Genomic DNA, 14473 nt, shown 5'->3' on the forward strand with positions numbered 1-14473 from the left:
TTTCTCTAGGAAAACAGCACCTAGATCACTATCTTCCTCTCTTCCCCTAACCCTAAGGGATTATATTCTTTATTCATACTGATATTCTATGCTAAACTCCCAAGTCTTGTAATTTTCCTCCGTGTTCCCTGAGCTTTTTGTAGGGATAGTTAACACCCTGGATTTCATAAACATTCTGTTTCCTTACTTCCTATTTCCTTATTATCAGGTATTGGTAATAACTGATAATCCTTGATTTGACCATAACCTCTCATCATTCTCTCTCTCCCTATGGCCTAAACTGTCTTAAAACATTTTGTTCATTCTCATCATGATCTCCAATCCTCTGCTTCTCAGTACTTTCTTAGATCATTACTCATCCCCTGAACTCATTTTCCTCCTTTTCCAGTCTCAACCCTTTAGTTAATCAATTCAGCTCCATACTGTCCTCTACCCTCACCCCCTTATCCTTTGATCACTTATCTGTCATCCTACTTCAGCCTTAGATAATTCCATCATTCTCCCTCACATCTCCAGTCAATTGCCATGTCTCACTACTCCTACTTTTCTGCCATCTCTTGAATCATTTCCTTTCTCTCTATTTTCATAGCTACCACATTAATTCAGGCCTTCCCCACCTGTGGCCCAGACTATTGAAATGGCCATCTAATTGTCCTTTCCCTGCTTAGGAAATGCCAGTGGCTCCTACTATACTCTAGAATCAAATAGAAGCCCCTCTTTTTTGGTTTGTAAAGCTCTTTACAACCTCCCCCTAACTTGTCTTTTGCCTCCTTCCTATACTCTATAGTCCATCCAAACTATCCTTGTCTTTATTCCTTATACATAGCTTTCTTTCTCATTACCATCTCTTTCTCCTGGCTGTCGTCCTTCCTTCAGGACTAAGTTCAAGTTCTATCCTCTGTACAAAAGCCTGTACTGATTTCCCCCTCAACTACCTTATATTTATGTTGTACAAGTGTGTATGTGCATTTGAGTCTATATATCCATGCATGTGTATGTGTAGTCTGCTGATATCAAAATGTGTGTGCATATATATCTATACATACACATAGATGTGTGCATATATACACAGATTCTCCTTGTGAGCAGAAATGGTTTCACTTTTTTGGTATCTGTATTTCTAGTGCCTACCTGTAGTAAATACTTAGTAAATTTGTGTTGGTTGATAGTTAATCAGTCAAATGAGAAGGATTTATTAAGCACTTGCTCTGGCCTAGGCGCCAATATAAGTGCTGTGGGTACAAAGACAATGAGAAATGGTCCCCAGGGAGATTCTAGCAGAAGACAATATTTGTATGTTTATAAAGTAATCACACAAAAATCTAAAGAAAATGAAGACCAGGACTTTGGGGAGGGTTGTGCATTAGAAAAGCCTTCCATGGTGAAAATGACACATGAGTGTAGTTTTGAAAGAAATCAGATTCCCTAAATTGGAGATGAGGAGGGAGAGCATTCCAGTCAGAGGCCCAGAGACAGCAGAGGAAGGAGCCTTTGGTGTGAGGAAGAGCATGGGGGGCAGTGTGGCCAGAGCCCATGTCCATGGCAGTCAGGTATAAGAAGACTGGAAATGTAGAAGGGGACCAGATTGTAAAGAGCTGTAAATAGTAAACAAGAGTTCATATTTGTTTCTAGAGATAATAGGGAGCCACTGTAGAAAGCTTCCTATATACTTAAGTAATGATGTCATTAAAATTCCAGTTCAGTCAAAAAATAAAAATTCTAAATTCTTATCTAAAGAGAAACCTAAGGATCTTTTGTTCTCCATATCCAATAACATGCCATCTACTTTTTCTATATAGAAAGACTTACTATTGTGTAAGCTGAAATGAGCAGACTCACAACAGTATTCATTTGACTGTAATTATAGTTTTAAGGAAGAAACCAAAAACATAGGAACTACAAATGAGCTCAGAAGTGGACACAAAATTTTTTTTGCCAATTTGTTTGGTTCTCTTTTGCCAAAATGTTCAACATGATATATTAAGGATTTTATGTGTTATTTATATACTCAATTTTATTGTTGTCAATAGCCATCAAGTTTATAATTAAAAAAAAATAAATGAAAAAAGTCTACAGTTATTCCTTCTATATTGCAGGGGTTTAGTGCCCACGTGTTCTCGAAAATCTGCATTAAAATTTTTGCCCTGAATTATTATGGTATTGAAAGCTAAACTATGTTGATATTATATAATACTAAACATATATTTTATAAGCATTTCTAAACTTTTGAACTTTCTCTGTATCATCTGCTGGACTTCATGTGTCATCTGTGGCTTCTGCAAAACTTTCCAAAAATTCCTATTTAATTTCTTATGCTGATCTGTGATCTATTGAAACCATGATGGGGGAAAGTTGCAAGGTAGAAGGGATAATAACTGTGCTTTTATGATATCCTTTACCTCTCTCACTTACTTTTTATTCCCACTATCATCCCTAAAATTCAGGCCCTGATTACCTCTTGCCTAGGCTGTTAGAACAGGCTCCTAATTAGTCTCTCACCTAATCTCCAGACTCTTCTCCCTTTAATCTATTCCTTGCTGCTCCCTTAAGTTAGCACATGTTCCAGAGCTAGACTAGATTACTCACTGTTCCTCTAAAGACTCATAACCTTCCCATCTCATGATAATATATTCATCTAGAAAGCCATCCCCTCACCCCAGATCTCTGCCCATCATAATGCCACCCATTCCAGGTGGCATTTATCCACCTTCCTACCTGCCCTCTTGTCCAGATCTGGTGTGATTTCACCTTCCTTTGCTCCTCCAGACTATAGGTCTTGGGTCATTAATCTTATTGGGCCTTTTATTTCATTGACTTGTACATGCATTTTTATTTTCCTCCATAAATATAAGCTCCTTGATTCTTTTATTTTTAACAAGTGTGGTATCATTTTAACTACATTGTTATAACTATAGAGAAGATGGTAAGTATAAATAAGGCTTTCAGTTTATATTTCCTCATTTTACAATGTGATGTGTGCCAAGTAACCATGTCCTTTTTCATTCAGAAATAATTTGAGTATGCTAGTTGCTTGGGGAAATAGAAAATGTAATTATGATCTTTGGCCTCATTAAACTTGCTAGCTAGCACTTTTCTGATGGATTCTCCTTAGGCTCCTGAGCCTCCAATATGCTAAAGACTCAGCTCTATGCTTTCAACAATTTTTGTGTATAATTGCTGCTATAAGTATTTCATTCACTCCAATACTGCTATCTCAGTATTTGAGGAAGGAGAAAAAATGATAAAATCCTTCCTTGGCCAGGTTTTAATTAGTCTTTTACCAGTCATCAATAACTTGCACACACGATATTAAATTGAATACATTCATTGCTTAGTTTGTTGTATTTGGCCCAGGAGCAACATAATTCACAAAACCTTCCTCCTCTCCTCATTAAACAAGAAATGGACATTGTTGGCTGATGAAGATGGTTTCTATACCCATGTTTCAAATCAGAGCCACAGAGCAAAGTTTGGCTCAGGGAATAATTAGGGAACTCTAAACACGGACAAATAAGTACCAAGAATTAATTCTTCTTTTGAAGTAGTACTTTTAGCACTGAGCCCTTTAATTAAAGATATACCCTTCTGTCACTGGATCCTATCTCATAACTTCCTTTTTTTTTTTAATAGGTAGCAAATGGTCAGGGTGAAAATAAGATGAAAAATTTGCCTGTGCCTGTCTATCTTAGACCTTTAGATGAAAAAGATGCATCAATGAAGGTAGGTCTGTTTTATGAAGTTAAGCATGATTTCCTAATATTCTAGGCAGTTTTAATCTTATAAACTAGAAAATGGTTGAATTCCTTTTACATAAGAGGAAAAAGACTACAGTGAATATAGTAACATCTTGTGCATTAAGGTTTCTCTTTCCTTGCTATGATCTTAGACTTTGAGTTAAATCTTTTCCTAAATAATAGTTACACCAAAAAAGACTTGGAAAGATATAAATATTTGAGGAACTAACTACTCTTTCTTTTTTTACCCTAAGCTGTGGTGTGCTGTTGGAGTCAATTTATCTGGTGGGAAGACAAGAGATGGCGGCTCTGTGGTTGGAGCCAGCGTATTTTATAATGATGTGGCAACTCTGGATGCAGAAGACAACAAGCAACGCAGTGCCTCTCAGAGCAGTTTGGACCGCTTAGATCAGGAGCTCCAGGTGAGCTGGGGAATCAGAGGGCTCCCAGCCACTGTTCTAAAGGGACTCATTTATTTTCTTTCTTAACTTGTCTTCTCAATCTCACAAATGATTCCAAAGTTAACCTGAGATGACATTGCCCTGCATCAGAATAGCTGCATGAGAGCCTCTTGATGTAGTAGACATACTTCTTACGAGCCACTGCCTCCTCATCTTGCTTTGCCCACATAGGAGCAGCAAAAGGAATTAAAACATCAGGAAGAATTATCCAGTCTCGTCTGGATCTGCACCAGCACTCACTCAGCCTCCAAAGTGCTTGTGGTTGATGCTAATCAGCCTGGCAACATCCTTGACAGTTTCACCGTTTGCAATTCCCATGTTCTTTGTATTGCAAGTGTCCCAGGTAAGATGAAGCTGTAGCGAATCCAAAAACATTCATTACTTTATATATTGTTTTAAGTTCTCTACACCAGCAGAGTTATTGTGAAGTTTCAGAGAATGACTTTAACAAGAAAATAAATACATAGTGACCAGAAAACAAATTTAAGTATACTGTAGCCAACACAAATACTCTTTTCAGTCTATCTCTGATTTTTAATCCACAAAATGCTGATTCATTTTGAGTTGTTCTTTATCTGTAGTGGAGAGAAATTAAATTTATATTGTTTGTTCAGTCTACACTAGGGATGGGGAGCTTGTAGCCTCAAGGCCACATGTGGCCTTCTAGGTCCTAAAGTGCAGCCTTTTGACTGAGTCCAAGTTTTACAGAACAGATCCTTTTATTAAGGGAATTTGTTCTGTGAAGTTTGGTTTTAGTCAAAGGGCCACACTTGAGGACCTGAGGGCCACATGTGGCCTCAAAGCTACAGGTTCACCACCCCTGCTACATGCTACTGTTCAGTCCTATTATGACGATGATCCACATGTAAGATAATGGGTTTGTGGGGCTCTGAACAAACTGCATATTCTTCTGGGTGCCCCAGGTAACTCTGCCAGACTAGAGCAGGGTCAGAGCAGATGCAGCATTTGTAGAAGGAATTCCTCACCTTGTACCACTGGAATTACTTGTCTAGTAAAAACAATAAACCAACCAACCAACCAAGGAGAACCCCCAAAAACAGGGTAAAAAAAAAAGACATCTGGCTAGGATTAGGGGAGTAGTCTGTAGTCATGGAGAGAAAAACTAACCTGAGAATTCAGTCCCTCACCTTGGGCTTATTAACATGGTTCCAAGCAGCTAAAAATCAACTTGGATTACCTGTTCTAACTTGAAATTTAGTATTACTTGCTTTATGGGATGGGAAAAAATATTGCCCTAGGAAATTGCATGTTAGAGTTCTTTGTAACCATGTAAATGTAAATATAAATTACAGAAATGTAAACCATTACTCTTTTTTATTTTTATCACAAAATCAAGTGTTTCTTTTTTTAGGGGCACGAGAAACAGACTATCCTGTAGGAGAAGAGACTACAGAATCTAGTCAAGTGGACAAAGCCTCTTTGTGTGGAAGTATGACCAGCAACAGTTCAACAGAAACAGACAGTTTATTGGGAGGCATCACTGTGGTTGGCTGTACTGCAGAAGGTGTTACAGTACCAGCTGCTTCACCCAATACCAATGGTTCTTCCCCAGTGATAGAAAAGCCACCAGGTATGCCAGTACTTCTCCATTACCTTGGTAGAGACTAAAGCTTCTCTTAGCTTTGTCTAAGAAGCATCAAATTAAAAGGCAGTATGAAAGGGAAATTGAAAATGGATCAAAAGAATTATGAGTGAGTCAAATTAATTTGGTGAATAGACTGTACCTCGTTCAGTTCTTAGAGTATCCCTTTAATACCCTTTGAAAAACTCATATGAAGAAAACATGAAAGGTATATATGACGTAGGGGATAACTGGCCTTGGAATCAGGGTGGCTTGGGATCAGACCTTTCCTTTGTCACATGTTATTGTTTGACCATGAGCAGACACTTTACCTCTTAGTGCCTTAGATAACTCTTTAAAACTAAGTTACAGGTGAGTTGTCGATCTGCATTGGCACGGGGAACTTCCACACACATCCCTTTGATGATGAAATCACAGGTCCAGACCATAAAAATGAAGAATAAGAGAAAAAATAAGTCCCTAACTGGGAATAGTGAGGGTCAAGGAAGTATTATCCAAGGAAAATGAAAGTTAACAAGACCTAAATACCTAAAAGAGTCACTTACTTCCATTTTTATATTATAGAAACAGAAGCAGAAAACAGTGAGGCAGATGAGACCATTCCAACAGCAGAAGAAGCAACTGAAGCAACAGAGGGAAATGCAGGATCGGGGGAAGATAGTGTGGATCTCACCCAGCCTGGTGTCTACACAGAGCATGTCTTTACAGATCCCTTGGGGGTACAGAATACTGAAGAGGGATCTCCTGTATATCATGCAAGGTATTCAAAAATAAACCAGCATGTTATGAAACTTGAACAAAAATTCATGGATATAAATAACCAAAAACTCTCAAGCAGCAGACATCCTACTAATTGTTATTGTTGCAAGAGACCAAAATCTGTCATCCTTGATTTGCTCCCCGACTGTGTTTCAGTTTATTCCTTCCCCTTTATCCTTTCTGCTGACTTTACTCTCTCATTTTCTCCCTTCTCATTCTGAGACTTTCAATCTGGTCTAGAAATTGAATTATTCTTGATCTTCTTGGTCATTTTTCCTTTACTATGACTTCTTATGTTTGACATTTTCCTTTCTTCTCCCATTTTGTCAGCATATTCTTATTGTTTTAGCTATTTTTTTTTGCCATTTGTATAATTTTCCATTTAAATATCTTACCTTTTGTGGATTACCTTTCTGGATTAATTTATATTTCATTAGAGAACATTCTTGAATGATTTTGTGCATTGTTTAAAGGATGGAATTCTTTCTTAGAGAGGTTTTCCAGTACTTGTTTTCTCTCATTCTTCAAAGAGCAGAATAGGACTCTGTCTAAACTGGATCTCTTTTGTAATAAATTAAATTAAATCACCTACCTGTTGGATAGGGTAGATGATGATGAGGGAAAGCAACTTTTCTCTTTCTTGCCCTGTTTGGCTTGGTTAAATCTTCCAAATTAACCACTGCCTATTTAAAAGGTATGGGATCAGATACAAAGACTGAATACTGTAAGCAGTCTGGGAGAGTAAGGAATAGTTTACCTGTCAGATTTATGGAGAAGGGAAGAATTTATGACCAAACAAAAGATAGAGAGCATTACAAAATGCAAAATGGATAATTTTGATTACATTAAATTGAAAAGTTTTTGTACAAACAAAGCCAATGTAACCAAGATTAGGAGGGAAGCAGAAAACTGGGAAAGAATGTTTACAGTCAGTGTCTCTGATAAAGGCCTCATTTCTAAAATATACAGAGAATTGAGTCAAATATATAAGAATACAAGGCATTCCTCAGTTGATAAATGGTCAAAGGATATGAACAGGGAGTTTTCAGAGGAAGAAATCTCTAATAATATGAAAAAAGTGCTCTAACAGGGCAGCTAGATAGCACAGTGAATAGAGCACTAGCCCTGAAGTCAGGAGGACCTGAGTTCAAATTTGGCCTCAGACACTTAACACACTAGCTGTATGATGATGGACAAGTTACTTAACCCCAATTGTCTTGCCCCCCCCCCCCCCCAAAAAGAAAAAGAAAAAATGCTCTAAATCAGAGAAATGAAAATCAAAACAACTCTGAGGTACCCACCTGTCTGACATGACAAAGCAGGAAAATGATAAATGCTAGAGAAGATGTAGGGAAATTGGAACATTAATGCGTGGTTTATGGAGTTGTGAACTGATCCAACCATTTTGGAGAGCAATTTTATAATTGGGGCAATACTGCTATTTGATCTTTATATACAAAGGGCTATAAACATGTACATACCCTTTCACCCAGCAATACCACTTCTAGGGCTGTATCCCAAAGAGATCATACAAGTAGGGGGAGGACCTGTATGCACAAAAATATTTATAGCAGTTCTTTTTGTGGTGGCAAAGAATTAGACATCAAGGGGATGCCCATCAGTTGGAGAATGGCTGAACAAGTTGTGGTATATGAATGTAATGGAATACTATTGGAAAGTAATGGAATACATAAGAAATGAGGAGCAGACGGACTTCATAATAACCTGGAGAGACTTGTATAAACTGATGGTGAGTGAGGGGAGCAGAACCATTGTACACAATTACAGACACATCATATCTGTGATGACTAACTTGGATAGACTGGGCTCCTCCTAGCAATGCAAGGCTGTAAGTCAACTAAAGGGCTCATGATGGAAAAGGCTGCCCACATCCAGAGAAAGAATTACAGTCTGAATACAGATGGAAGCCAACTATTTGCTGTCTCTCTTTTTTGTTTTGTTTTGTTCCTTCTTTCTTGTTCATTCCATTGGTTATAATCCTTCTTTACAACTTGACTAATATTTAATGTGAACGTATTTGTAGAACCTATATTTGATTGCATGCTGCCATGCGGGGGAAGGGGAGAAAATTTGAAACTCAAAAGCTTGTGGAACTGAATGTTGTAAACTAATAATAAATAAACTATTTATTTATTTATTATCTTTATTTTTTGCTTAAAAAATTTTTTGGGGGGGTTGGGGTTAAGTGACTTGCCCAAGGTCATACAGCTAGTAAGTGTAAGTGTCTGAAGCTGGATTTGAACTCAGGTCCTCCTGAACGCCAGGGCCAGTGCTGTATTCACTGTGCCACCTAGCCATCCCTAATAAATACATTTTTTAAAAAGGTATGGGATCTTTGAGCAAAATTTAGGCATATTTCATTTGATTCACAAGCTTCTCTTGAAGCATTTTACAAGCACCTTTTTAGGTTTTAAGAAATGCCTTTATTTTAAAGAATGCTGGATCAGGTCTTATGAACTCTATCCTAAAACTTCCAGTAGCTCCCTGCATTAGAATCATTGCATTTTAGGGTATGGTACTATCTGTCTTCATAATTTCTTACCTACATATTAGACTAATCTTTGACTTTTTAATGCTATTTCTGTCTTAATTGAGATAACAAGGTACCTGGTTTTAGATTTCCTGGGCTTTATTTTTAGTGGTTTTTCGACTAAGAAGGAAATATTCATCCTCTAGAAAATTTCATTTATTAGCCACAGATTTTATAATTTTTGTTCTTTTTTCCCTTCCCAGCAATGAATCAGATGTATATAAAGATGAAATAACAGTATTGCCAAGTGAACAAGACCTGGTGCGAGAAGAGGCTCAGAAGATGAGCAGCCTTTTACCGACCATGTGGCTTGGAGCACAGAATGGCTGGTAAGAGCAGAGAAGCAGAAACTTCATCTTGGGATTATTTGGGCTCTTCATTTGTGTTCATCTCCTTTTAAAATGTGGGGGCAGTAACTCTGGGAGCAGTATGACAGCTGTACCTTGTTTGTTTTATGTTAATGGAAAGAAGTTTCACATATGTGCAAATGCTGAGGTTGTAAAGCAGCTGGCTCTGTAACTGTTTGCTCTGCTTTTAAATGGTAAACCATATGGCCCTTTGTCATGGAATGTTCCATTATTACACAGCAATATTCTTTGAAAAGGAGGCAAGTTAAACATTAATTGTGGATGATTTGAAATTGGAAGACCTTAAATACAAGAGAAGAGCTGGAGAAGGGTCTTACATAGGCTAGAATGTGAGCAGAAAATACCAGAAATAAAAGGAATATAATTAGCAAGGCCCAGTCCCAAACAAAGAGTGTTTAGAATAATTATGAAAGAAGGCTAAAACTGAATTGTCTAAGCTCTGTGGGGTGAGCGTTTTACGGTTTGGAAGGTTTGTTTGCTTGGCAGTAGAATAAGGTCTTTTTACTTATGGCATTATGTTCTTGCCCAAGCAAGGCTAGGCATGGAAGAGGTGCCTTCCTTAACATTCTAAGGCTAGCATCTGTCATGGGCAAAGATTCTATAATGGTGGCTAAAGAAAGGCTGGCAGCAAGCAGCACATGGCACCAGCTTGGCTTCTCCTATCCGTGTTGTCATGGGGCTTCTCTTGGCAGCTTTTAGAGCACTCTGTTTAGGCAGGGCATTGCCCACATCACTGTTTCCTTATCACTGTTTGTAATAGCATGAGAGCAGCTGGCCCTTATTCTTAAATTTTCTGTTGTTTGCCTTTTCCCCGTGTTTAAGTGAGTTGTCAGTGGCTAGATGTAAATGATTTCTTTGGAACTCTATATATGTCTAATTCCTCTTGCCTTTTGTTCTTGCAGTTTATATGTTCATTCATCAGTGGCCCAGTGGAGGAAATGTCTCCATTCCATTAAACTTAAAGATTCAATTCTCAGTATTGTGTAAGTTTTATTTTACGAAAACTTCTTTTTAAAATGTCTATCTTTGTACACAATAGAATATAGTAATCACTATAATATTTTTTAAAAACTCAGTGTCTGGCCCAAATAATATTCAGTTCAGTGGTGCCAGTTCAGGAACAAGTCATCTTCATTATGTGTTGAAGGCCACAGAAGTAAAAGGGAATTCTTAGTTTTAAGAAGGGAGTCAACACAGAGCCTTTTAAACCAAAGAAAACTGAGATTCACTCCATCTATTATAAATTCTTGGTTATGAGAGAACAAGTGAAAATCTTAAAGGTTTGCAGGCTACTTATGTGCATTTACTTCCAACTCAGTTTTTGGCATTGTCTTCTTACTTATATTTTAACTATCAAATAGTAAAAATCATACCTCCTTACTTGATTATCCCACCTTGAGTAGGGATTTCGGTAATATTTGGTGCCCTTTGTCCCCAGAAATTAAGTGTACTTTTTTCCCTTTATTTTTGCAGACATGTGAAAGGAATTGTATTGGTTGCACTGGCTGATGGAACACTAGCAATTTTTCATAGAGGAGTTGGTAGGATTTTTAATTGTATATTATTTTCATAAATTGTCACAAGATGCTAAAACGAGATTCCATTTTAATATCTTAAGTATTTAAAATGTTCTCAGATCTATTACATTGTACACTGTTTTCATGTAAAATACGCATTTTTTTTTTATTTTAAGAGAATTAATGGGGGAAAAAACCCATAGTAAAATAGTAATAATGATTTGTGAGATGATAAATAGAATGTTTGAATTTTTGTTAACGTTATATCAGAGTAAAATATTTTACATTGTCTCTAAGTTTTGCAGTCAAATATACAGTACTTTAATAGCTCCCTTTTATAAAGTGATCAGGTTGGAGGTTGTGGTGGTACCAAGAAATAGAATAATAGGTGATATATCTAACAGAGGCAGCTGTGGACATCACAGAAAGAGTGTTAGACTGAGTCAGAAGTCCTAGCTCTTAGCTTCCTAAGTGACAATTGGCAAGCCCTTAAGCTCTCTGTACGTAGAAAGCCATGTAGTGCAGTAGGAAAATCATGAGACTTCAAATCAGTACATCTAGCACCAAATGGCATCCCTGGCACTAAATGGGGGGCCGTTGGTAGGTTATGTGGGCTATTCCTCTGTAAAATTAGAATAATATTTGTACTAGGTCTCACAGGGCTGTCATGAGGAAAGCACGTTGGCTCCAGAAATGTGAGTGTTTGTTTGAGAAGAGGTCATGTCCAGCTTGACTTGTCTGTGAATCCAAACTTTTATTCGGTCAGACATTTTGTGCAGATATTTTTGTTGCCCTTGTCCAGAGTTTAAAAAAAAAGTTATATCCATTTTATTAAGATAACTTGTTTGACTAAAATAAGAGCCCTTCAAAAATAGACTAGATTTTGGTTCATGGGATGAGTTTTTATTATTTCATGTTATGTTTCAAATAATAAATTATTTATATCCCTTTTGAGTAACTCCAGTTACTTCTGCCATCCAGGTCTAAAGGTTGAAAGGTTGTAGAGTCGGTGAATGGAAAACCAGCCCTAAGCTCACTGTAGACAGGACTCATATAGCATTCCTTACGGGACAGATCACTTTGTAATAGTCTGAATAAATGAGGATCAACTAAATGGAATTTCTCAAGAGAAAATGATACCAGCAAAAGGAGAGATATGCTGAAATTATTCATATGTACTTTGTAATGTTTCATTAACAATCAGAATTGTAAACCCAAGTGAAATTTTTCTATTTATAGAATGATTTTTCCCAAGAGATATACATAATAGCACATATACCACAAATCTGCAATTTTATATTTTTTCCCCATAACAGTTTAGTTATTCAATTAAACATTGCTTTGCTCTGTTTCTTATTTTAAAGATGGTCAGTGGGATTTGTCAAACTATCACCTTTTGGACCTAGGACGACCACACCATTCAATCCGATGCATGACTGTGGTACATGATAAAGTCTGGTGTGGCTATAGGAATAAAATCTATGTGGTTCAACCAAAGGCCATGAAAATAGAGGCAAGTTAAAACTTATCATTTGCTGATGCAGTGTCCTTTATTTTTATCCTCTAAAGAATGTGAGAACAAATCATTTTTCTCTGATTCCAGAATGCTTCAAAGGTATTCTTTGTATGTCTTGTCATGCTGTGTTTCTTCATACATCTTTGCCAGGTTTTTTTTTTTTCCATCAAGGAGGATATCGCAGTGGTAAGTTGGAATTAGAGGAAAAAGAGATTGGTTTACATGTGTACATTTAACTCTATATGTATAAATGTAGAGGGCTGTGAAGTGTGTGGGCGTGGGTGTAGACGTATGGGCAGTCAGGTGTGGAGGACCTAGAATCAGAACTGTTTTCAGAGCCTGCCGCTTACTAGCTGTGTGACCCTGGATAAGTCACTCTCTTACCCTCAGTTTCTTTATCTATAAAAGGGGGTGATGATAATAGCATTCCCTTACAGGGTTTTTGTAAGGGTCATGTGACATCTGTAAAGAGCTTTACAAATGTCAGAGCAACATATAAAACTTATTTATCCTTGGGGCGGCTAGGTGGTGCAGTGAATAGAACACCAGCCCTGGAGTCAGGAGGACCTGAGTTCAAATCCGGCCTCAGACACTTAACACAAAAACTAGCCATGTGACCTTGGGCAAGTATGCCCTGCTTTCCCCATCCAGAAAGCTAAAAAATACCCCAAACAAACAAATCCTTCTCTGTGAGAAAATTGTAGCTGAACAACTCTGCTGTTCAGTTGTACCAGGAAAAATTGTCTCTAAGTTCTCTGGTGTATGTGATAACAGATTCATAGAGCCATTAAAGTTATTGATGTTGGTACTCCCAGTCATGGAGATCACAGCCCATCCATGCCTTCTTATTGCATAAGACTCTTGTCCATATCTTCTCATCGATCCTCCAGAGAGGAGGTATTGTGGCAAGTCATGTTCTCGAGTTCTTGATCTTACCTGTAGTTATGTGGGGCATGTGGGCAGTCCCTCATCAGATGAACCTGGCCCCTTCCCTGCGACTACATGCCTGGCACATCTCCTTTTTCTTCTTACCTGACTGATGATATCCTTTTTGCTGTTCATACCTACTCCTGCTTAGTTCTTCATTTTTAATGTATAGTAGTTCATTCAAATACATCTGACAGTTCTTTCTTTCCCTTTAAGTGACCCATGACTTTACTTCTTCAAAGACTAGTATTTTCCTGTTCACAGTCATACAGCCTCACCAGCCCAGCACTGATGCAAAGATGTTTCACAGTGAAGCTTAGACTTGAAAGCACTGGACAGTTTCCCAAAAGTAGTCTAGTGATTCTTCTTCCATTCAGTTCTCAGCCCCATCCATTGTCCATGTACAATATCTGCCAATATTATAAATCATTCAATCAGTTGCATATCATAGTCTGAACAATAGAAATTCTTCCTCTTTTTCTTTTGAGTGTTTCTTGATTTCATTTAGGAAGCCTTGCTTGTTCTGGGGTTTGATGTGATTAGCACGGTATTATGCCTAAAAAGGAGCATCTGGGTGACCTGACCTTTTATAAGGACTACCACTTTCACTTGGATTCTGCAGTGGAACTTTTCTGTGGTGGCAGCTGCTTCCTTTGACTAGCATGCTTCTCCTTATTTTATGCCTTACTTAATATTACTGATCACAAGCCAACAAACGAAGTTGTCTCTCATGCTACATCTTTTTTATGTAATTTTGTCATATGTACATGAGGCACTTTAATCACACCTAGCATCAGAGGCACCCTGTTAGTATGTTATCCTTAACGACAATTTTATAGAAATGGAAAAAAGAGACACATGGGTTGGTAGTTACATGATATTTTCTCAGTCTCTTTTTTGAGCAGATATTAAAGCCTGGCATTTCCCCCTTTGCTTCTGGTGTTTTCCTCTCTTTAAAATGTCTCAAGGACCAGTCTCTAGAGATGCTATACACACACACACACACACACACACACACACACACACACACACACACA

At 37.6% G+C, this 14473-nt stretch overlaps 1 protein-coding gene across 5 annotated transcripts in view; it reads left to right on the forward strand.

Moving 5' to 3' along the window:
• The window catches only part of SPAG9 (sperm associated antigen 9), a 140647-nt gene that overhangs the window by 111340 nt on the left and 14834 nt on the right, over window positions 1-14473 (forward strand). For all 5 annotated transcript variants that reach the window (XM_069067513.1, XM_069067514.1, XM_069067517.1 and 2 more), the window contains 9 exons: window positions 3631-3720; window positions 3989-4156; window positions 4367-4538; window positions 5568-5786; window positions 6363-6558; window positions 9312-9437; window positions 10379-10459; window positions 10950-11017; window positions 12358-12506. In XM_069067513.1, the coding sequence (XP_068923614.1) occupies window positions 3631-3720; window positions 3989-4156; window positions 4367-4538; window positions 5568-5786; window positions 6363-6558; window positions 9312-9437; window positions 10379-10459; window positions 10950-11017; window positions 12358-12506 (1269 nt within the window). The remainder of the gene's footprint in view (window positions 1-3630; window positions 3721-3988; window positions 4157-4366; window positions 4539-5567; window positions 5787-6362; window positions 6559-9311; window positions 9438-10378; window positions 10460-10949; window positions 11018-12357; window positions 12507-14473) is intronic.

This window comes from Petaurus breviceps, unplaced genomic scaffold (genome assembly GCF_028583685.1).
Source record: "Petaurus breviceps papuanus isolate PSGF00001 unplaced genomic scaffold, PetGlider_PUasm1.0 90750, whole genome shotgun sequence".
Classification (NCBI taxonomy): Eukaryota; Metazoa; Chordata; class Mammalia; order Diprotodontia; family Petauridae; genus Petaurus; species Petaurus breviceps.